Here is a 23,874-nt window from a genome sequence, read left to right on the forward strand (position 1 = left end):
ATATCATTCCTCAGGTAGCAGTTAAGAATTTCTCTTCACATGTTCTTCCCCTACCAAAGTGGATATCCTCACACTTTTGCACATCATATTACATCTACCATGTTCTTGTCCATTCACTAAGTCTGTCAAAAACCTCCTGAAGATGATTTACAACTTACTGGTAACATACATTCCCACTAAGCTTTATATCATCTACAAATTTGTAAACATTACATTTCATCCCCAACTCCAAATCATTGATATAGATTGTGAACAGCGGCTCAAGTGCTGATTCTTGCGGCCCCCTACTAACAGCCTACCAGAACAAGAATGGCCTGTTTATTCCTACTCTCTATTTTCCATCTGTTAGCCAATCATTCTTTATATCATTATCAACATCTTCTTAGTTTAACTGGTGTTTGATCTTCCTCAACTCTCTGGAAACCATCAAAGGATGCATTTTTATGCTGATTTTTATGCCCTCCAAATACTTCCATCAAAAGTAATCTCCATTGGTTCACAGTCTCAAATACCTGTTGTTGTAATTGTTGTGAACAGACTTCGTCATTTTACATAATGTTGGCATGAGACTAACAGATGCCTGAGTTCTCATTTTCTCATAATTTCCAAAAGGCCACTGCAGAAGTTTCTATCCTTTCTAATGATACCTCTTTATTGTTCAGTGATTCACTCATAGCTATGATTATCTGGGCCTCATAACTCTATGTACAAATTTATTAATATGAAAGATTTCTTAGATTTAACATTGAATAGATTTAATGAAAGCTTTACATATGTTTTTAAAGCAATGGGCCTAAATGTACATGATGATGGGAACAGCATAAAATGAAGACGAAGGAGAGTTGTAATCAGTGGGTAAACATGTGAGGTATTCAGAAATAAAGAAATAAAACTGATGATATTATAATAATATTCTTATCCGTGTACGAGTTAGAACATGAGAGTAATAAAAAAGATTCTAGCTTATGAATGGGATAAGTTAAATAATAGGTGCATTATGAAGACCAATGTGAATTTCATTTTGATGACTTGCAATTATTCATGATGATCTAACATTAAAAAAAAATTTAAGCTAAAATGAAGACACAAACAAGTCTTCTTGACACTTAACCTGAGATCAAGATAAATAGCTAACATAGGAAGTGACAAGCAGAAGTGCCATAAGGAAAAGTTGTTTGGGCAAAAGTAAAATAGCAATATCAGGACATCTTGAAAGATACTACAGCTAAATTATGGATATATTGATATAATTAGGACTAGGATTAAAAAGAAAATCTGATATTTCAATTTCCTGCAATTTAATTGTAAGTTGAAACATTCTAATATATTTCTGAGTTTTGAGGGAGAAGACGCAAAGTTAACCCATTTTACAGTTGGAGCTGATTTCAGCAAATAAGTAAGACACTATTGCCTAAACAATACAAATATGAAAATGGCACTCTGAAAAGTTTTCAATACAGCAAAGAAGTTAAATATATGGGTGACAGTTAGATAAATTTAGAATTTGACTTGCAATTATTGTTACAATGTAGTTTAACGACAAAATGAAATTTGAATGAATTTGTCTTCATACATTAAATGAGAAAAAAGCAGCAAATTTAGACAGAATACAAGTGTATTCTCTGAAACTGGAATCCTTGTCACCAAAGCTTTGCTTGATTTTGGATTTTTGCTGGATTTTGGGTTGGGCACTAAAGAATCTGGATCAGGACCTGATCAGGTGTACCCTAGAACTCTGTGGGAAGCTAGGGAAGTGATTGCTGGGCCCCTTGCTGAGGTATTTGTATCATCAATAGCCACAGGTGAGGTGCCAGAAGACTGGAGGTTGGCTAGCGTTGTACCACTATTTAAGAAAGGCGATAAGGAAAACCCACAGAACTATAGGCCGGTGAACCTAACATCAGTAGTGGGCAAGTTGTTGGAGGGAATCCTGAGGGACAGGATTTACATGTATTTGGAAAGGCAAGAACTGATTAAGGATAGTTAACATGGCTTTGTGCATGGGAAATCATGTCTCAATAACCTGACTGAATTTTTTTGAAGAAGTCACGAAGAGGATTGACGAAAGCAGAGCAGTAGATGTGATCTATATGGACTTCAGTAAGGCATTCGACATGGTTCTACCATGAGCAGTAACCTTACTAGCCATGTATTCTTTGGTTAGTAAGGTTAGATCACATGGAATACAGGGAGAACTAACCATTTGGATACAGAACTGGCTCGAAGGGAGAAGACAGAGGGTGATGGTGGAGTGTTGCTTTTCAGACCAGCGGTGTGCCACAAGGATCAGTGTTGGGTCTACTGTTTTTTGTGATCGATATAAATGACTTGGATGTGAATATAGGAGGTATGCTTAGTAAGATTGCAGATGACAACAAAATTGGAGATGTAGTGGACAGCAAAGAAGGTTACCTCAGAGTACAATGGGATCTTGATCAGATGGGCCAATGGGCCGAGCAGGGCAGATGGAGTTTAATTTAGATAAATGTTAGATGCTGCATTTTGGGAAGGCAAATCAGGGCAAGACTTACATACTTAATCACAAGGTCCTGGGGAGTGTTGTCGAACAAAGAGATCTTGGAGTGCATGTTCATAATTCATTGAAAATGAAGTCGCAGGTAGATAGGACAGTGAAGAAGCTGTTTGGTATGCTTGCCTTTGTTGGTCAGTGCATTGAATACAGCAGTTGAGAGGTCATGTTGCAGCTGTACAGGCGTTGGTTACGCTACTATTGGAATACTGTGTGCAGTTCTGGTGCCCCGATTATAGGAAGGATTTTGTGAAACTTGAAAGGGTTCAGAAAAGATTTACAAGGATGTTGCCAGGTTTGGAGGGTTTGAACTACAGAGAGAGGCTGAATAGGCTGGGGCTATTTTCTCTGGAGCATCAGAGGTTGAGGGGTGATCTTATAGAGGTTTATTAAATCATGAGGAGCATGGATAGGGTTAATAGATAAGGTCTTTTCCCCAGTGTTGGAGAGTCCAAAACTAGAGAGCATAGGTTTAATGTGAGAGGGGAAAGATTTACAAGGGACCTATGGGGCAACTTTTTCTGGCAGAGGGTGGCGCGTGTATGGAATGAGCTGCCAGAGGAACTGGTGGAGCTAGTACCATTACAACATTTATAAGACAATTCCAGATTTCGGACAGCTGGCTTTGAGAGACTGCTTGTAATTTAAACCATTCTCTGCTTCAGTGTATAACATGCATCCACAAACGGGCAAACAGCTCATTTTATCTAAAATCTTGAAAACAGAAGAGTTTCCTGACTAGTGGATAGGAGTGAAGATTTTCTTCTGAGGGGTGTTGTCCAGAATGAGGTGGCATCACCTTAAAATTAAAATAAAGTAGTTGGAGTTGAGTCTTGGTCAGTTGGAAATTTCAAAATTGAGATTGTCAGATTGTCATTGAATAAGGTTATTAAGAGTTCCAGAAGGGGCCATAGATGGAGTTAAGATAAATATCAGCCATAATCCGAACAAATGGTGGAGCAGACTCAAGGAACTGAATGGCCAACATTCCTATATTCCTAAGCTAAAGAGTGCACCACTGGGAATTTTATATGATTGGTTGTGTCTATGAAGAAACTTTAAAGCTATATTATTCCAACATAACATTTTTGTGGTAATGATGATAGTCATTTCCTCACCCTTCTGGATGTTAAATTGTGAGACTGATAATTACTCTGCTGTAAAAATGAAGGTACAAGTAAAGTTATGACATGAATATGTTACCTTTCTCAAAGAAAAGAAAGCATACCTCAAACAGGTAGAAAACTGAGTCAAAACAAAACAGAAAATGCCAGACAATTGCAGGAGGTCAGGCAGCATCAGTGGAGAGAGAAACTTGACATTTCAGGCCGTGAGGAAAAGTTATCAATCTGAAGTGTTAACTGTCTATCTATCTCCGGAGATGCTATCTGGCCTGCTGAGTTTTCTTAGTATTTTACGTTTTATACCATGTAACTTTGCAGATCCTGACAAAATCCAGTTGTGACACAGTTGCTTTCACATGTGTAAAAGCGTGTTCCCTGCATCCATGACTCGCTGGCGTTGTGCTGCCACTATCAACGAGCAGCAATGATTGTAAAGAGCAAAATACGGGCACCATGAATACTGAGCAACTGAAATTTTAAAAAAACACAGAAAATGCAAGGAATACTCAGCCGATCTGGCAGCATCTGCAAACCAAAGGACGCCCTTTCCTCGTGAACGACAATAATATCCAGCCTGCATTGACGTTAACAGGCCAGCACTGGTCTTAGATTGTTCCTGTGCGCTCGGTTCTGACTGCACCTCAAGCTGGGTTCATGTGCGTTCCGTAGACTGCACAAACTTTTTTAAAAATCCGTTGTAAAATTTTAGACAATTTAAGTGATGGCGAACTATGTTGCCGCATTATTCCAGCCGATTTGTATTCTTTTAGTGGAACTGCAATCAAATACTGATTTCATAAACCCTGTTACACGCTCTTAACTGGCAAATGTAGAAAAAGACTATGAGAAAATTTTTTTTACAAAACAAACTTCAAAGCAGTGGACGTGTAAATTGCATTGAAAGCGCTTCCCATATTATCGCAATTTTAATAGGATTACCCCTAGCTTCCTTATTCCTGAATGAGCAACTGTTCCTGACATTTGGATCTCCCTGTTCGGCATCGTCGTTTCACTGAAAGAAATTCCTTCGCATGGAATAAAACATCATTTCCCAAAATGATGTAAGCCTTAAGATTGGAACGTTTTCTTAATGTTTCGCTATCTCCATCTAAGTCAACTCGTGAGTTGGTAGAGGACTCGCTCTGTTGATCATTTTGCACCCACTGCATAAGGGCAAATGACACCGATTTAAATGAAATTGGAATCCGATAAAAATTCTATCACATAACCTCTCAAAGAGGCTGGCTCCCGTTAACTGTCTTCTGAAACGTGGTATTTGCTCTGTTTGTGAAAGTTAGACGAAATGGGCAGAGAAATGGCTTTATATAGTTTCAAGCAGAAGAGGCGAGGCCAGGCCATATTTACTGAAAAAAAAGACAAGTATATTAGACAGAGCCCGATGCTGCCTTGTGGAGATTGTATGCGCCAGCTCACGTCATATGATCTGCTCAGTGCTGTTCTCCTCAGTCATATCGCCCTCAAGAGTGCGAACAACCTCAGCGCTGCTGCTCTGCGAGAAAACTTCGCATTCTTGTTTGCCCTCAGCTCGACAGACGCTTCACACCTCCCTCCGCTCGTTGGACGAAAAGAGGCTGCAACTCTGTAATTAACCTGAAGCTATCGAGCGGTTAGAAGCAATGACTGGCGGAGCTCCGAAGATGTTTAGCACCACAGCGTGAGACTGGCAAAGGCCAGCAATCTGCCGCAAGTGGCCAGCTATCGCAGTCATACTGGAGGGAGTTTGGATTGCAATACGAACTGCGGGGAAATGTCTGAAGATATTTTATCTTGAATTTTTTTTAAAGTGTAAAGGGAAATTGCACTAAACCAAATCTGGTATGAAAAATGAAAGGTTTATTCAGCTTTTCGTTTAAAAAATAACGTTATATTCTTTCAGTTAGACTGTTCATCTAACACTTTAAAAAAAATTCTGTGATTTAAGGATCTGAATGAACTGCAATCAGATAGCTAGAAAATTATTTCAGAAAGAATTACCCGAGTAATACATTGGCATTTGTTCAGATTGTTGAGCAGTAGATGGCTGTGAAGGTGTTAAAAGTGACAGTTATTGACTGGAGACGGCAGAGCAGATGTTGACGGGACCTGGTCTGGGGCTATCCAAGGCGTTTCTTTTTAAAGAGGTGAAACCCCAGCACTCCGAGTTCTATGAGGAGGCTTCCAAGACACTTGGCTGCAAGATGTTACTTACAAGTCGGGCCAGTGATTCCGGGGCCCTACATCAGATCTGCAGGCACATTGTAGCACTATAGATCTGGAAAGGCTGTCTTTACTTTTTTTTTCTTTTCTGCATTTACATCGATAGCCAGAACTTGATTTTAAGGAGCCGAGGATATCCCGGAGATTCTCCCAAGTGAGCTCCGAGTCACTGCTGTAGCTGCTTTTAGCAGACATCACCCGCAGGTTACTATGCAATTTCGACTGATTTCTGTGGTTCTAATTTTATTAAACTGTATGGAATACATTGGCAGCCAAAACGCCTCAAGAGGAAGGCGGCACAGAAGAAGTAAGTTCGATTTTTTTAAAAAATGCACTGTTACACCTGTTTACATTTCCAAATACCGGTACAACATTTGTTTTCCTTTTTTTCTGTGTCGTCTGTATCTCTAGTTCCCGTTTACATTTTGTCATGTAAATTCTAAACGTCGCTGCCTTAAAGTGTTTGGTGTTGGCGGGGAGGGGGTTTGTGTAGAGAGGGAGAGTGCACTTCAGTTAACTTTTCTGTCAGTCGGCTGTTCAAACCGATGATTGAAAGTAGTGGGGTCTGATTGAAAGTAGTACTAGCCTTTAAAAAAAAGCTACAGTGATCTACAAAATCACAGGCTCAGTGCCTGGTTGCCGCTCTCTAATCTCGGACATTTGCTGAGTTAATTGAGTTACAACAATTAAAAAAAGACCTTGTCCCGGAGGACGGGAAATGCGGTTCGCCTGTTGCTATAATTTCAAACAGCGGCTATCCGCTTGTCTAGTACAGGTCGCTTTTAACACTGGGAAGTCAGCGTGCCGTTGTGAAAGCTGGGTCAGCGCCTATTTCATTACTGCTTGTAAGAACTTAGATTTAAAAATAGTGCGCAAAGAATGGCAGAAATTCAACCACTGAAGGAGGCGAAGTGCCGTGCGTGTGTTTGCTTTCTTATGTTTTATTAAATTGAAGAGAGCAGGATACTAGGGTCTCCGCGAGAGAATGGACTGACTGACATGCCGGCATACCTGTGCATGGGGGACCGTTTCTGGTTGATAGGACAACACAAATTGCCATCAACATCTATTCTCACCCGCCAGTGTTTTGAAAAATGTGTAGGTCAAGGGTACGGGTAATCAGGTCACCAAAGCGGGGTCAATAAGTGCATATTCCCCCATCGGATGGAGCTGTGCGGCTGAGAGCTCTTTTGTACTTGACACTTTGCTTATCGCCCTGAGATCGCGGTGCTAATGTGCTTCTTCAGTTTGACTGCAGAAGTATTTCAGTACTTCGCCTCTTTGGTCAACTACATGTAACCTGAAACTTACTGACAGACGTTCCTCGCAGCTCCTACTCCTTAGCGCCATGTAGGAACTGAAACAAGAGATCACATATGCATTGCCGTAAAGGATACTAGGAAGTGTTGGGTATGTTTATTTTCTTTCAGATAAATAACCATCGCACACCACCTTCTAGTGTCAGTATCTCAGTCCGGTAAGGCATTGGTTAAACATAAGTATAATATGTGTTCAATGAGATAAGAAAATGCAATAGATTTTGGGGATGATTAATGAATGTTAAGGGAGATTTAATATATTTATATATGAAAAACATTTAAAATAACAACACTCTACAAATGAATGCATGTCTTTACAGGTCATTGATGTTTGTAGATGTCCAAAAAGCATCAAGTGTAAGATTTTCACACCAATTCTTGTTAAAAGTGCAAGGACAAAGACGGTTCCTTCACAAATCAGGAACAAAAACAAAGTTGCTGGAAAAGCTCAGCAGGTCCAGCAGCATCTGTGAAGAGAAATCAGAGTTAATGTTTCAGGTCCAGTGACCCTACCTCCGTACCCGGACCCTCAACCTTAACTCTGATTTCTCTTCACAGGCGCTGCCAGACCTGCTGAGCTTTTCCAGCAACTTCTGGTTTTTGACTCTGACTTACAGCATCCACAATTCTTTCGGGTTTTTTTTCCATTTCCTTCACAATTCAGTTGACATCAGTCATCAAAGCCTATCTGAATCGTCCTTGTGAAGGTTTCCCATCTTCTTATGATGATCTGTTATGAGTCATCTCGACCCGAAACGTTAGCTTGCTGTTTCTCCATGGATGCTGTCTGACCCGCTGTGATCTCCAGCATTTGTTGTTTTCAAAACATCTGCAGTAATTTGCTCCTACATTGTGATTATGCCCATTCCGACTCCCCATTTTGCTCGAAAAAAGAACCGAGCGACCTTTCTCGTGTTAAATCGGACGCAAGGAAAAGCAATTGTAAAACAATCCGAGCTCAAAGGATGCAGCGACCAACAGGATTCAGCCTTGCTCCATACCTACACATTGATTTCAAATAAAAAGACAATCCTTTGGCTATACCCTGAATGGCTGGATTCCATGCGACTGGTCTATTTAGTTTGCAAATCAGTGCTTCGAGCAGGTAACAACCTGGTGAAGTTCTCGCTTCTGAGTCCCAGCAACTCTATCGAAGCGCGCCAGGGCATTCGCTGCAAGATCATCTCGACACCTTGTGTTTTCGGGTGAACCATTTTCAGTTTGAATAACTGAGAAAGACAAGGCGCCTTAGCGCCGAGAGAAGCTCCGAAAGCATTTCTAACTCTGTTGCCAACCCTGGAGCTTGAAAGCCTGGGGATCAGTAGAGCAGAAAGCCATTCAGCAGTTTTCAAGCTCCGAGACAGAATTAGCGCGAGTAGGCAGCGCTAAATGGCGTTTGGATTTGGATGGATCCCGCTGTTGTGGGAAAATGACAACAGAGTTTGAGTCATAAGGAGAGGCTGGTTAGGCTTTGTTCTCTGGACCCTAGGAGTTTGAGAGGTGACCTTATAAAGGTTTATAAAATCATGAGGGGTGCGGGTGGTGGTTCTTTTAAATATCTGCTACCCTTGTCCTTTTAGGTGATAGAAGGTGGGGTTGAAAGGTGCTGCCAGAGAAGCTTTGATGACTAGTTGTACTGCAGCCCTCTCAGCGTGGGAGCTGGAACTCTGAGCAGAGACAAAGTGGAAATGTTCACTGAGCAGTGAAACATCAGTGAGTTGCAATACGAGATTGGACTCAGAACGAGCAACAAGTCTAAACCCTTGCTCAGATCCTGGCACAAAACCAAAAATTGTTGGAAAAGCTTAGCAGGTCTGCCAGCATCTATGGAGAGAGATCAGAGTTAATGTTTCGGGTCCAGTGACCCTTCTTTAGAACACTGAAGAAGATGGCACTTTGGCCAAGAGCCTTTTTAACTTCCCTATGTTTGGGAATTCAGCCTTCGTTGACTTTTTAATAGACATTTTACGAAACCCCCCAATGAAACTTTGGGTTGGAGCTTGCGAGGTGAAAGGACGCGTTTTGTTTTCTGCCATTCCTTCAAACACCTCGGAAATACCGTGCGAGTCAAACTCTTATTTCTGCGCTATTGTGTAATCAGTGTCACAACGGGATCAGCAACTGGTGTACGGGGCCAGGCTCTCGTGTCATATTTAACATGGATTTACTGAGTTCAAGTCTTCCCCGCCCACATGCTTTCCAATATCACTGCTTCTGCTGGGGGGTCTCCGGGGAAATTCCGAGCGAAAGAGTAAAATATCCGATTACTGCCTGCCCACACCGCAGATTCGTTGTACTAAAAACTGGGTTCGAAGACCTCCCCCTTTTGATCAGTTTGGAATCATTTTATACATGTGTATCGAGCACAAGCCTTTCAAGCGAACACCTACTGCGACATCTTGTGTTGTAAAATATTATTTCTAAGTCTACTTAACGCGACTGCTAAAAGTGGCGCCTATTGTCTGCCGCATGTACAATTGTAACTATTCCCGAGCTACAGCGTTACAAAGGAATTCGTTTATCCCGAACCGTGGGTAATTATGTTGAAGGCAGTATGATAACGACTGCATTTTTTGCTTACATCACTTTATAATTATCCAGTGTAATCCGGTCTGACAGGACATTGCAATTTGGGAAAAGGCAACAGGAAAGCAAAAGCCTGCAGATGCCGGAGAGAAAATAATGCCTTGTTTCCAACACAGTTAAATATTGATCGTATTAAAGGCTTAGCCGCAGTGCCAACATTTTGAAGAAATTTTAAGATGCAAACGTATCTTGACCATTCTGCAGCCAATTTAACGGAATGCGTAAACCAAGTTTGAAATTGAACATCAATTTATGAACAAAAAAGATTTGGGAGTCAGATGTTGGCTTTAATATATTCTTGCTGCCAGGTAGCTTGGTACCCTTATGGATGTGTTTTCCTAGTGATGTTTTGCGTGCTGCTGTGTACGATTAGGGAACGTCACTTGTAAATAAGTAACGTTAAAGCTCTGAGCAGACAGGCTGGCCTCAGAGGTTTTATCACCGAGAGACGAAGGACTTACTATTAAGGTAATGACACAGAAGAAAGAATTCACGCCCCTTTTTAAAAAATGCGTTTGTTTTCTAAACCAAATTGAAACAAGATTTGAAAAACAAACGTGATAGATAATTTGAACGCAGTTAGCTCCAGGCACCTTTTCCCTTTGTTATCCCTGCAGCTGGAGAGGGCGGGGAACTAGCTCCATTACAATTCGTGCTCCCAAATCACAACATCTAATCATGTGTGTGTTTACTGGCGGGAGATCGCTCACCAGAGACAGGTCTGCGCTCGGGTGGTTTCGATTGAAGACTCGGCGACGTTTGCAGGTTTCTTTGAGAAAATGATTAATTACGAAATTAATCCAAAACAAAGCACCCGGCGAACGGACCGAGCTGTTACAATAATTTGGATGTTAACATAGCTATTTAATGACTTTATGAGAATTGAATTGGACGAGGATACCCCCAAGTCCATGGCAACAATAATGAATGTTGTAGATTAAGTTTTGGCAGAAGCGTTAGTGAATGTGAGTAGAATGACCCGTACAGACTTCTGAATGATGGTATTCAGCAGAGATTAGCCTGTGGGTAAAACAAAAAAAAAGTCCTCAGTGACTGAAAACCCCAAATGAGAGGAAATCTTTTCCAATCCCATTGGATTTGCCTGACACCGAGACGATGAGGGGACACATTAACGTCGCAGCTGAGATTCCTTTATCTTCAAAGCACTGGGAAGTGAAACATTGTTACAGAGGGCTCCCAGTCCGCGAAGGTATGCTCCAGTAGTAAAACCAACAACTCGATTAAAAAAATAGTCAGCGATTTCTCTATACCGTCAGATGAGAATTTGGGAGGAGCTGATTGTAAATGTTGAACGAATTGAAAAGCGACAAGCGAAACCAGTCAGAGAACCTTTTGAAATGTTATGCTCTTGAAACTAGAACATTTTGTCAGGATTGGTGTCGCGATATGTGAGATGATCCAATTAAAAATGCCTCGTGGTGACTGCTGTATGAGGAAGGCTGATCGGGGCATTTCAGAACTGCTCACATAGTCGTAGGTGTAACAGTCTATTTTAAAAAGTCAGGAAGGTAATACTATCTTTCAGAAACTAACACTTTATTCTGTAGCGGATGTAGTGGTTTGGCCTGTCTAACCGATATCCATAGTGACGCTAATGTTCTTTAGTTGCAATGACGAACAGCACTAATGTTTGGGAATCACTCCCCAGAGTCTAGTTCACATTGGGAACACATTCAAGCTTTTTCAATTGAGATCGACGGCAGAAGAGAGATAGAAGTCTGTAACAAAAATAAATAGAACCGAAGTTACTTGATTCTACAAGGTTCAATCCACAATTATTCACAAGGACTGCGATCAGCCCACAGCCAACAAGAGCGCTGTCAGGATATCGTGAATCTGTAGATTAATAAACACAGTGACAATGTCGAAAGTCCTAGTCAGTATCCTATGGGATACCTACATGTCAGTTCCGGTTTGGTAATTTTAGAGAAGCATGGAAAGCAGTTCGCCTTATTTAGTTGAAAGGCCTGTTGCTTTTAGTTTAGCATGCAGTGGCATTATTTAATATGTTTAGCTTTGTTTAAAAGATGACATTATAAAAATTCATAAATGATTAAAATATTAATTGCTGTTCGTGGATCAGAGTAAAATTATGACTCAATTCCCCCTCCCCTTTCCCAAATAAATTTCCGCGTGGGAAATGGTAGTCTTTTCAAAACCCAGCGGTTGTAATGCGTTGCGTTGTTGCCTGTTTGTGCAGCGTTATAACCCACTTATTGCTTCCAATGACACTCTGGGCGATAAAAGTGATTTATACCGTTCCCCTACGAGCCCCACAGACGGCCGGGTCCAAACACAACAGCTCCCATTACAAATACAACATTGGACATTTTTTTTTTCTGCACAGAGCAGGATAGTGTCCCTTTCTGGTTCTGCAGCTTAAATCGACAAGAAGGGATGAACCTTTTATTTGATATTTTTCAATGACGAACCCACGGAAACCAATATCGGAATGTTTGAGAGTGCAAGAGAGGCATATGAGGATAATTTTCATACTTACAGGTTCATTCTGGTACAATAAATCCTCATAACATATTGGAAGATAAAAATGTGTCCTCATTAATAATCCAAGTATGGTTGGTGGTTTGAACCACTGCAGTGCGTGGAAGAACCATACTGCCACCAGTTTTAAAATGAACCCTTAAAAACTGTAGCTCTTTCATCATCCACAGAAAACTGAATTCTGGAGATCAAGCTTCCAAAGATTTAAAGAAGGTACTCTAACCTTACTCATACCCATCCCCTGTCCTTTAAACTGTCGGATAGCTTGAACCCAGGTGAATCTCAGGTATGTCCAGATCTTCAATTTTAGCTCCAGTGGCATTGCCTTCAAACAAGCGCCGTTTCTGTCCACGGTTCACAGTCTGGAAACACAGATGCTCAGAGCTTTCCTCAGTTAATGCGCACTTAAAGGACCGGCGATTATGAGCAACATGTTTTTAAAATATGACTCTTTGTTTACATTTGGGCCCTGTAGTGAAAGCACGTGGTGTATCGGGTTGTAACAGTTCTGCTGCTTTCCTAAACAGCGTCTGCACTTGTTTGGAACTGGGCGGTATGTATTTACTGTGACTGCACAGACACTAAGCCACAATGATACCGCGCTCTTCTTAGGATCGCTCAAAACAATCGACACTTCAATGTGTGGAGTGTCAGCCGGCAGAAGGAATTCTGCTTCTGCGCTCTTCTAACACTTAATGCTGCACTGAAAATAGTGAGAAATGGCAGCACCCAATTCTGCTCCTTAATGCACGGTAAGTTGTCACACTGATACACCTGCATAGGCTTTGCAGAGCTGGCTGTGGTCTAGGGAGAAAGTTAGTTCTGAGATGATGCACTATTGACTCGATCGAAAACAACTGATGGTAGGGCAAACCGCCTCTCCTGTTCAACCTGGGACGTGCCTAAACCTCATGAAGACACGCTGAGTGAAACTTAGTACCCATCTTTTCATCTGTATCGGCTACACGGACGTTCGTTTCTCGCATTTCACCTCCGTTAGCTCTTCATTCAATACAAAGGTGGCAGTGCAACTGCAAGGCCGATCCAAATTTGGAGCCCACTGTAGCTTAGCAGCGTGAGACCTCTTCAGGAGGCCAGTGCATATTGCTTGAGCTGAGCACTTAGCAAAGATGAACTCAAATCTGCTGCGAAACCAGACCAGTTTGCCGAATACCCTGGACAGCTGGAAGATTCCTACTCACGTAGTTCGATGGCTGGAGTCGTTCGAAAGCACGAGAGAGCAATGATCCAATGTCTTCATATTAAAAGGCAGAGGTTTGTGTGTGGAAGAGAACTTTCCCGATGGGCACAGTATAAGAATACAATAGTCTAGAGTTTATTTCCCCACCAGTTCTCTCACCTTTGACAGATCCCTGAACTATCTGGACTGCTGTTCAGAATTCAGAGCATTGGATATGCAGAAACTCCTTTGTGATCTACGTTGGAGCAATGTTATGAGCGGCCATTCAGTCATGATAGGAAGTGACATTTTTCCTAATTTCCTTTCCATTCCCCCAGCTAGTTATTTTGCCCTCACTGCTTGATACCCATCTCAACTGAGTTTCTTTACACTCACATTGAAGATTTTTCTAATGCTCCATGTCATTTCAACAATTTCTGGTTTTCTGCCCATAGTCACCTTGTCTTCACCATGGATGCCCAGTCTCTGTACCCTAACATTCCCCAAAACTTCAAAGCCCTTTTCTTGTTCCTTAAATAGAGGTGCAAACCACCCTTATCTCTGTCACCCTCCTCTTCCTGGCTGAATTGTTCTCTTACTGAACAAAGTTTCCTTTAACTTGACTAACTTCTTCCAAATAAAAGGGAATCCTGATGGGCCCTGATTACATCTGTCTTTCTGTAGCATATGCAGAACATTTCCTTGTTCTAGACCAACTCAGCCCCACTCTCCCAACTGGTTTTCTGATGCATTGATGACTTTTCCTTAGAAGTGGGGAAAGAAGTCAATTTTGCTTATAATTTTCACCCTTTTCTTACGTTCATGTAGTCCATTTCTCTTCATTCCTCAACATCTCTGTCTCAATTTCCAAGGTAACCTGCATATGAATATTCATTACAAACTCACTGACTCCTACAGTTACCTCATCTACACTTCATCACACCTTGCTTCCCATAAGGATCTGAATTCCATTCTTCCGGTTTGTACGCCTCTGTTACCTTCCACAACAGTGCTTCTGACTTGTCTTCTGACTGTTCCTGAACTGAGGATTTAAATGGTCCTCAATAGTACCCAACATTTGCATGTTTACCTTCTCCCTCCTCACTGTACAAAGCTAGAGACTCCTTCCAGGTGAATCATCTATTTATTGGTACTTCGTTCAACGTAATTTACTTGATTTGTTGTTCACAATGAAGTCTTCTCTACAATGGGGAGACTAAACATAGACTAGGTGACCACTTTGCAGAAAACCTCTTGCTCACTCTGCAAGTGTGATTCCAACTCCCCATTTCTTGCCATTTCAATACATCATCTTGCTTTCATGCTCATATTTCTGTCCTTGGTTTGATCCTGTATTCTTGTGAATCTCAATGGAAGTTTGAAACAGCATCATCACAATAGTGATAAAATGTGAATTATTTATTTTTAGATTCCACCATTTGATTTTAATATCACGGACTGAAATGATTTCAAAAAGGCAATATACTGACTTAAAATAGCTGCTGTAATCACCTGACCACAGGTCAAGCCAAACTTCATGAAACCATCAATAAACAGAAGCGGTCTGAAATGAAATTAACAATTTTATTAAAAGAGACTGAAATCAGCCAGGCGTGTAAAAACATATTAGAGACAAAAGAACTGCAGATGCTGGAATCCAAGGTAGATAAACAGGACACTGGAAGAACACAGCAAGTCTGGCAGCATCTGGAGGAAAGGAGCAGTCAACGTTTCAGGTATTACCTTTCTTCCAGCCTCATGAAGAAACATATCATTTGTTTGATTCATTCATACTGTCATGAAAATTTTACATGTTGGAGATTTTGTTTAAATCTAATCCACAATTATCCAGATACAGACAATAAAACTAGACACAGGAATACAGTAATGATCTGTATTTCAAGGAATTCCTTTGGCAGAGCAAGGGTAATGAACTTGTGACTGGAATTGGAGAAGGTTCTTTCACCCTCTCTCTTTGCTGTCTCAGGAAGGACAATCTGGTGACAAAACAAATTGAAGAAATATCTGAACTTTGAGAATTCAAAGACATCTGCAATATTCTTGTCTGCAGTTGGTACAGGACATCCCTAACTAACAACAGCTTCAGGTTGAAACCCAACACCTCAAGAGCACCCTAAGGATTTTAGACTCCATATTCTTTTATCTTCCTTTTCGTATTTGACATTAACCCCCTTTTAATTTTGAGTTTTTGTGCGTGTGTGTGTGTTGTGTGTGGTTGATGTTTTTGATGTTCTATTTTTATTTTTCTCAGGATTGGCAAGTAATAAACTAGCTCTTACTCAAGGAAATCTTGCAATTGGCTCCTTATTGTTTCTGGTGAAGTTAGTTGGAGTGAGGCATAGCTGTATGCTAAAACTAATTTAAAACATTTTGTTATAGCTGACCAAGGAGGTTAAAATGAAGAGAACCAGTTCACCCCTTCTCATCTGGTTGTAACTCATTTTCCAATTAGGCAGTTCACAACGTTTGGACTTGACGTTCAGTTGAACAACTTTAGACCGTGAAATTTGTCCTCTTTGACTCTTTGCAAATTGCCAGGATAGCGGGGTCCAAAACTAGAAGGTACAGGTTTAAAGTCAGAGGGAAAAGAGTTAAAAGGGATCTGAGGGGCAACATTTCCATACAAAGGGTAGTGCATATATGAAATGAGCTGTCAGAGGAAGTGGTAGAAGTGGGTACAATTACAACATTTAAATGACTGGAAGGCTATATGTTTAGAAAAGGTTTAAGAGGGATGTGGGCCAAATAGGACTAATTCAGTTTAGGAAACTTGGTCAGCATGGATGAGTTGGACCAAAAGACCTGCTTCCTTGTTGTATGACTCAATGACTCTTTGTGGACACACCCTTACTGGACTGCAAATCAGCGCAAAAATAAACAAAATGAAAGACTTCGGCTGCATTAGAATGGAGGCAATATTCTTTCTCTGGTTTTGGTGTGATTACAATTGTTGCCCTATCAATTGGGCATGTAACTTCCAGCCTCGAGGGAGGCCATCTGCATTGAATACATATAGACAGCCTCTCTATGAGCAAGGCTGATCAGTCTCCCGCTAATTGGGATCATAACCAGTGTAATTGGCTACCTGATTTCATTCTGTTAGCAGCCAACCCAATTCCCAGCCTGGTCTGGGAAACATTCCCAGTTGCACAAATACATCAAGGAGCTGCCCTGATGAGGATCTCCCTTAATTGCCTGGCTCCCTCATATGTAATTCCACCATCATGGGACCATGGAAATTCAATCTTAAGTATTAATTGATAATGAAGCTGAAATATAAACATTGATTTTTGTGGTAATACAGTCATGTGCCACAAGTACAGTAAATATTGAATTACTGCCTTATTTAACATCCTTTAATGTAGATTTCCATGGTTTCTCTTAATCTATAATACTGAAACAGTTGCTGATTAAGTGGAGAGTTGGTTGTGCTCCCATGTGCAATGTTGAAACTGTCAGATGACACTTCAAGCCAATGTAAAACTCATGGCTTATGAGTTTCTGGGGAGAAAACATTAACTTGGTTTAATTTCCACTTCATCTTTGGAACAGCCTTTACATTTTTCATTCAATTAAAATAAAGTTCTGGATAATGGTCTTGAAATAATTCATTTAAAACAAAATTATGTAAAACACTAAAGACTACAAAATACAATGTATGACTTAACAGATTAGATCAGTTTTTTATGATTTAGAGATGGGAACATCTTAACAGGCATCTGCAGTCACAGAATAATCTGATATATTTAAATAACTAGGGAGAGCTTATAGTGCTGCCACGGAGGTTTACATAAACCATAATGTTTGGATGAATGAGATTCAAAATTTATACTATAAGCATTTTATTTTGTATTATGATTGCCATCACAAATATGTTGGATATTTAAAGGGCTAAATGGTTCATATATTGTCAAAGTGGAAAGAAAAAACCTTCTGTAAGATATAAATATTTAATAGTTAATAAGTGACTTCAAGACAATATCAATAGTGATGCCTGAGTTCTGACTCTATATCCTGTTCATCAGTAAGAATACCGAATGTCCGTCTCCCTAATTCATTGCTGCCGCAGCTCAACTCATCTGCTGCTGAATCCCTCTTCCATGTTGTTGGTGCCTCTAGTACAGAATACTACAATGTTCACTTGGTCAGCCTCTCATCTTGCACTCTCCATTAATTTGACATCGTGAAAAAATCGGTCCACATTCTAAGTCACACAAAGTCTTGCTAAGCCATCAACCCTGTGCTCACAGACCTCCATTGGCTCTTGGTTCACCAAAGCTTCAATTTTAAAATTCTTACTCTTCGAATCATTCCCTAGCCTTACCCCTCAATATCTCTACGACCACCTCCTACAAACCTCTGAGATTGCCACACACCACCAATTGTAGTCTCTTGTACATCTCTAGCTTTCATTACTCCATCTTTGGTGGCTGTAAAGTCTTCTGGTTCTCATAGTTTAGAAGTAATTATACTTTAGATTCAAATTGCTGGAGCACCATCAGGCATATTTCTTGCATTTTTCCATGTGGCTGGTGGCTGATAAACTGATGTGTTGTTATTTGGCACTGAGATGCAGTGGAAAAATGTGGCACCACAGATGTAAATTCTAATAACGACTAGTCCATATTTCTTTACGAACAACATAATAATATAACAATGTAACCATATTTCTGCTTTCTACAGTGCTAAACTCTAGAAATTCTTCCCTTTTGTCTAATTCCCTCCTCATTTTCAGGATTGCTATTTCTTTGATTAAGTAAAACATATTTACTTGACAAGGCTTCTGATTATCTGTTTTATTATCTAATATGGGTGACTGTTAATCTTTGACATTGCTCTTGTGAAGTACTTTGGTACATTTTTCTACATTATAGGTGATATATAAGGACAGCTAACAAAGTGTGGAGCTAGAGGAACACAGCAGGCCAGGCAGCATCAGAGGAACAGAAAAGCTGATGTTTCAGGTCAGGACCCTTCTTCAGAAAAGAAAAGACCCAAAATGTCAGCTTTCGGGTCCTTCCGATGCTGTCTGGCCTGCTGTGCTCCTCCAGCTCCAACCTTTGTTATCTCTGACTCCAGCATCTGCAGTTCTTGCTATCTCTATTAATACAATTGTTGCTTTTGTCGATGTCCCACACTGGATGCTTGGAAATGAAGCTTAGATGTAAAAGTGAAATCAAACATTTACCTGCAGAATTGGAAGAAAAAATTAGCAACAGACTTGGAAATCTTAGATTCAGTGGTAAATATACCCAACCAATGCAAAGCAGTTAGCAACACCACCAACAGGAAGTTGAACTTTGCAACCAGGACAGTAGAATTCAAGGCATGATCATTTTGTATAGTGCTTAAATCAGATTACCTTGAGAACAGATAATTGTTCTCAAAATCAATTAAATAGATCAAAGCTCTGCTATCTTGTCACATGCAGTTATGAATGATCATGGACAGTTAAGTGACCAACAGAAGGAGAAGGCTCAATGAACGTTCCTAATCTCAAAGTTGATAGAATCCAACATGTGAGTGCAAAAGCCAGGACAGCAACCATCTTCAGCCAAAAATGACAAATAGGTACTCTCTGTCAGCCTGCTTCCATGATATACCGCAAAATGCATGCCAGTCATCAGCCAATTCAATCCATTCCATGAAACATTATGAAACAGCTGAATGCATTGAATAGAGCAAACACTATGAACTCCAACAATATCAAAGTTGTAGTGTTAAAGATTTCTGCTTCTGAATAATCACACCTATAGTTACAACATCAGTGTGTGTGTGCGCATGTGGGTGAGTAGTCCTACTTGAGCTTTCTGAAGAGAAGTGTGATACACTAAAATGAACCTGAGTTGATTAGGCTAATTAAAGTTCAGCTAACATAATCCTCCAAAGAACGGGACAGCAAAACCGTTTAGGTATAGGAGTATAGGGCTTTACTGTGGCTTTCCAAAGGGAGTATGATATACCAAACTGATTGTCATAAGTTCCTACATTGATTAGGCCATTGAAAATTTAACTATCATAATTCCTGATTAAAAATAATTTCCTTTGCATCAATTTCTTAGCACCATATTAACTATTACTGTACTACACTTGGAACAGTGCCTAGAGCAGGACTAATTGATGGGAGCAAAGATTGAAATTTTTTATATGATTGAAGTGCGTACGGCTGGAAAAGTAGTGCATTATTTGCTTTTCACAATTGATAGCTCTTTTCAATTAACATTTGAAGAAAGTGTAGCATACTTGAAGTCTTCTCCAGATGGCTCTGAAGAAAGGTTAAGATGGAGGAATACCTGTGACAACAACCCAGGATTGAAGGGCACTGGTGCTGCTGCTGCTGCGACAGTCTGATCTTCCTGATATCCATCTGATCAACAGTGCTAATAGCTCTCATACAATGTAAAATCAACACCACAACTCCAATCCAGGCAAGCTAGTGTTAACAAAGAGCTTACCTGGTAAATTACTGGCCCATCAATCTAATCTCAATCTTTAGCAAAGTAACTGAATTAGTATCTATTGTGACAACCCAAGATATTGGTCACCAGTACTCAGTTTGTGTTTGCCAGAGTCGCTTTGGTTCAAACATTGACAGAAGAGCTGAATTCCAGAGGTGAGAGTGACTGCACTTGATGTCAAGACAACATTTAATCCAGTGAGGCATCTAGGAGGACCCAGTAAGATTGAAACAGCGGGAATCAGGAGTCATGGAGTTTTTAACAACACAGATGGAAACCCTTTGGCCCATCATGTCCATGCTGGTCATCAAACATCCATCTAAACTCCATTTTCCAGCACTAGTGTTATATGCTGTGTGTTTCAAGTGTTCATCTAAATTCTTCTTAAATATCTTGATGGTTCCTGCTTCTACAAACCTTTTTAGGCAATGAGTTCCAGATACCCAAAATCCTCTGGTTGAAAAAAAAATCGTGAAATCCCCTCTAAACCTCCTGTCCCTTACCTTAAAACTGTGCTGCCTGGTTATTAACCACTTTACTAAGATTGGGGATGGATGGAGCTGTTCAGTGGCTAGAGCTATGCCTGGGCCAAGGAAAATGGGTGTTGTTTTTGAAGGCCAATTATCTCAACGTCAGGACATTCCTTCACTGAAGGAGCTCCTCAGGGCAGTATCTTAGCCCTTATTATGTTTAGCTGCTTGGTCAATATCTTTCCTTCTGATGGAAGATCAGGAGTTGGATTGTTTGCTGATGATTGAATATTATTCAGATCAATTTACAATTTTTCAAATAATTGACAGTGTGTTCCTGCATGCAACAAGGCCTGCACAGCCTGCAGGTTTGGGCTGATAAATGTAAAATAACACACAAGTGGCACATGAGAAGTTGGTGATGGACTGTTAATGGTTACCATGCCTAAGTTCCATGAATGAATATGTTTTTTTAAAAATCTAGTCACAAAAAATAACAATTTTCCAGTACTGATGGCAATGACGAAAAGAACCATGATGCTGAAATCCAGTGTTAGAGGTTTGTATTATGAGAAAAAAAAGAAGGAATTTGGACTTTTCAGCATGTAAGAACTACATCTTATGGTGGTATACAAGATTGTTATGAATATATTAAAGGTAACTTTATTAATATATTAAAGGTAGTCTAGATGTCAAAATAAATAGTACAAGGTATTACCATCAAGAAAGGTTTGACAGGGATGCCTGAGAGCAAATGGAACTAGGGAATGATTCCATGTTGCAGGATAATTGGATGAGAATTTGATTATGGGGCCCAGTTAATCAGTGTGTTAAAGTTTGGTGAGGTGTAAGTTGAAATAAATCTCTTGCTTAGAAAACTACGTGCCTGGACTTTTCTAACCAACCTTTAATTTCTGGTGCTTAACAAACGATTGTTAGTTGTCTGTAAGTCAAAGATTGAAAATCAAACATTCTCCTAACCGGGTAGTCAATGCAGAAATGTAGGTAGAGCAGAGAAAGACACTGGAAAGTACAACAACTGGATGAATGTACAGGATGTGGGGCAGAAGGTTAGGCCCATGGATTCTGAACAGGAAGTACAAAATGGGAGGCAAGAAGATGCAGTGTACACTCAGACAGTGTGTCTGAGAGCAAACGTGTTCCCAGAAGAGATCACAAACCTTTCAAAGGAATCCTATTAATAAGAGCAGGAGATCAAACGGTAACAGTCTAGAAAGAAATAGAAAGCAAAATAGAAGCAAGGGGAGGCAACGGCCTATTGGTATTATTGCTGGACTGTTAACCCAGAGACCCAGGGAATGTTCTAGGGATCTAGGTTCAAATCACACCATGGTAGATGGTGGAATTTGAATTCAATAAATCTCTGGAATTAAGAATCTAATGATGACCAAAAATTTATTGTCGATTGTTAGAAAAAAAAATTTGGTTCACTAATGTCCTTTAGGAAAGGAAACTGCCATCCTTACCTGGTCTGGTCTACATGGGACTCCAGATTCACTGCAATGTGGTCTTAACTGCCCTCTGGGATGGGCAATAAATGCTGGTCTAGCCAGCGATGGGCTCATCCGAAGAATGAAGTTAAAAAACGGCATATCTTAACAAGGTCAGGGAATATAGTACAGACCAGGAATGCCAACAGGAGCAGAAGCCCATGTGATTGGCAAGTCTTAGTGGCAATGAACAAATTAGAAGATATGTTAATGAAAGCTGCCAAACAGCAAGAAATATAAAGCTGATGTGAATTTGCGGTGCACACAGAGGTGCCAGAGTGGGGACACTAAGCCCTGTCACATAAATGGATATGCATTGAGCAGATATCTCCTGATAGTATATAAAAGTTATTGGCATAAGGATATGAAGACAACCTGGGATCAAGATATCAGAATGGGTTTATCTATGGCAGGAAAAGCAATTTTGGATTTATTAGCAACAAAGATTTGGGAATGTATATCAATTAATATTAACATCTCTCAATGGAAAAATGTTAGAGTCCATTATAAAGTAGAACATTTGGAAATACATAAGATAATTAAGCAGAGTTAAATTGACTTCATGAAGAGGAAGTTATGCCTGATAAATCAATTGGAGTTCTTTGAGGAGATAACAAACAGGATAGATAAAGAGGAACCAGTTTTTGAAATATATTTGGATTTCCAAAAGGCAGGTATCACACATAGGCTACTGAATAAGTTAAGAGCCCTTGCTGTTGGGGATAGTATATTAGTATGAATAGAGATTTGGTTATGTAACTGAAGACAGAGAGTTGGGTTAAAGGGGCATTTTAAGGATAGCAACCTGTTACTAATGGAGTGCTGCTATATTATTTACTATGATTTGGATGAAGGAAGTGAATGCACAATGGCCAAGTTTGCAGATGGCACAAAAATACATAGGAAGGTAAATAGTAAGGATAGTACAAAGAGTCTGTGAAGAGTTATAGACAAGTTGAGTGAGTGGGTGAAAACTTGGCAGATGGAATATAATGTGGGAAAATGAAAGGCTACTCACTTTGTCAGAAAGAATGGTACAGTTGAATATTATTTAAATGGGGAAAGATTACATCAAGCTGCTATACAGAGGGAGTTGGAGGTCTTCGTGCATGAATTATAAAAAGTTAGCATCCAAGTTCAGCAGGTAAGAACAGCAAATAGAATGTTGATCTTTATTTCAATAGGATGGAATATAAAAATGGGAAGGTTTTGCTACCACTATACAAAATACTAGTTAGACCACATCTAGAATACTGTGAACAGTTTTAGTTCCTTATCTAAGGAAAGATGTACTGGCATTGAAAGAAGTTCAGAGAGGGTTCACTTGGTTGATTCCAGGTATGGAGGGACTTTCCTATGAAAGAGGTTGAGTAGGTTGGGCTTGTATTCATTGGAGTTTAGAAGAATGAGAGGAGACTTTTTTGTAGGAGATAAGATTTGTAAAGGACCTGACAGGGTAGATGATGTGAGGTTGTTTGCCCTTATGGAAGAATCTAAGACCAGAGGATATAATCTCAGAGTAAGAGAACACCCATGACGAGGATGAGGAGTATTTTGTTTCTCTCAGAATTCTTTGCTACAGAGGCTGTCAAGGTTGGATCACTAAATGCATTCAAGGCCAAGATAAAGATATTTTTAATCATTAATGGAATCAAGGATTATGGGAGAAAGGTAGAAAAGTGGAGTTGAGGATTATTGGATCAGCCACTGAGCGAACACAAAGGGCTGAATGGCCTACCCTGCTCCTATAACTTTGTGACTTATGGTTTAAAACTATGCTAGTGCAAGGTGGTCAGCTCACAGGAAACGTGTTTCTTCACCCTCCAAAAGAGGCATAATTTGCAGTGGGGTCACAGGAGATTAAATAAGGCTAAATAATGCTTCCAGTGTTTGGTGCTTCTCTGTAATGTCTACCTGATTAAAATTGGGCTGTTT

At 40.2% G+C, this 23,874-nt stretch overlaps 1 protein-coding gene across 1 annotated transcript in view; it reads left to right on the forward strand.

Moving 5' to 3' along the window:
• The first annotated feature begins 5,084 nt into the window (after positions 1 to 5,084).
• The window catches only part of rspo3 (R-spondin 3), an 81,213-nt gene continuing 62,423 nt past the window's right edge, over positions 5,085 to 23,874 (forward strand). Inside the window, exon 1 of the mRNA XM_048596973.1 lies at positions 5,085 to 6,178. Within this exon, the coding sequence (XP_048452930.1) occupies positions 6,082 to 6,178 (97 nt within the window). The 5' untranslated portion in view covers positions 5,085 to 6,081. The remainder of the gene's footprint in view (positions 6,179 to 23,874) is intronic.

This window comes from Rhincodon typus, chromosome 5 (assembly GCF_021869965.1).
Source record: "Rhincodon typus isolate 14 chromosome 5, sRhiTyp1.1, whole genome shotgun sequence".
NCBI classification, from domain to species: Eukaryota; Metazoa; Chordata; class Chondrichthyes; order Orectolobiformes; family Rhincodontidae; genus Rhincodon; species Rhincodon typus.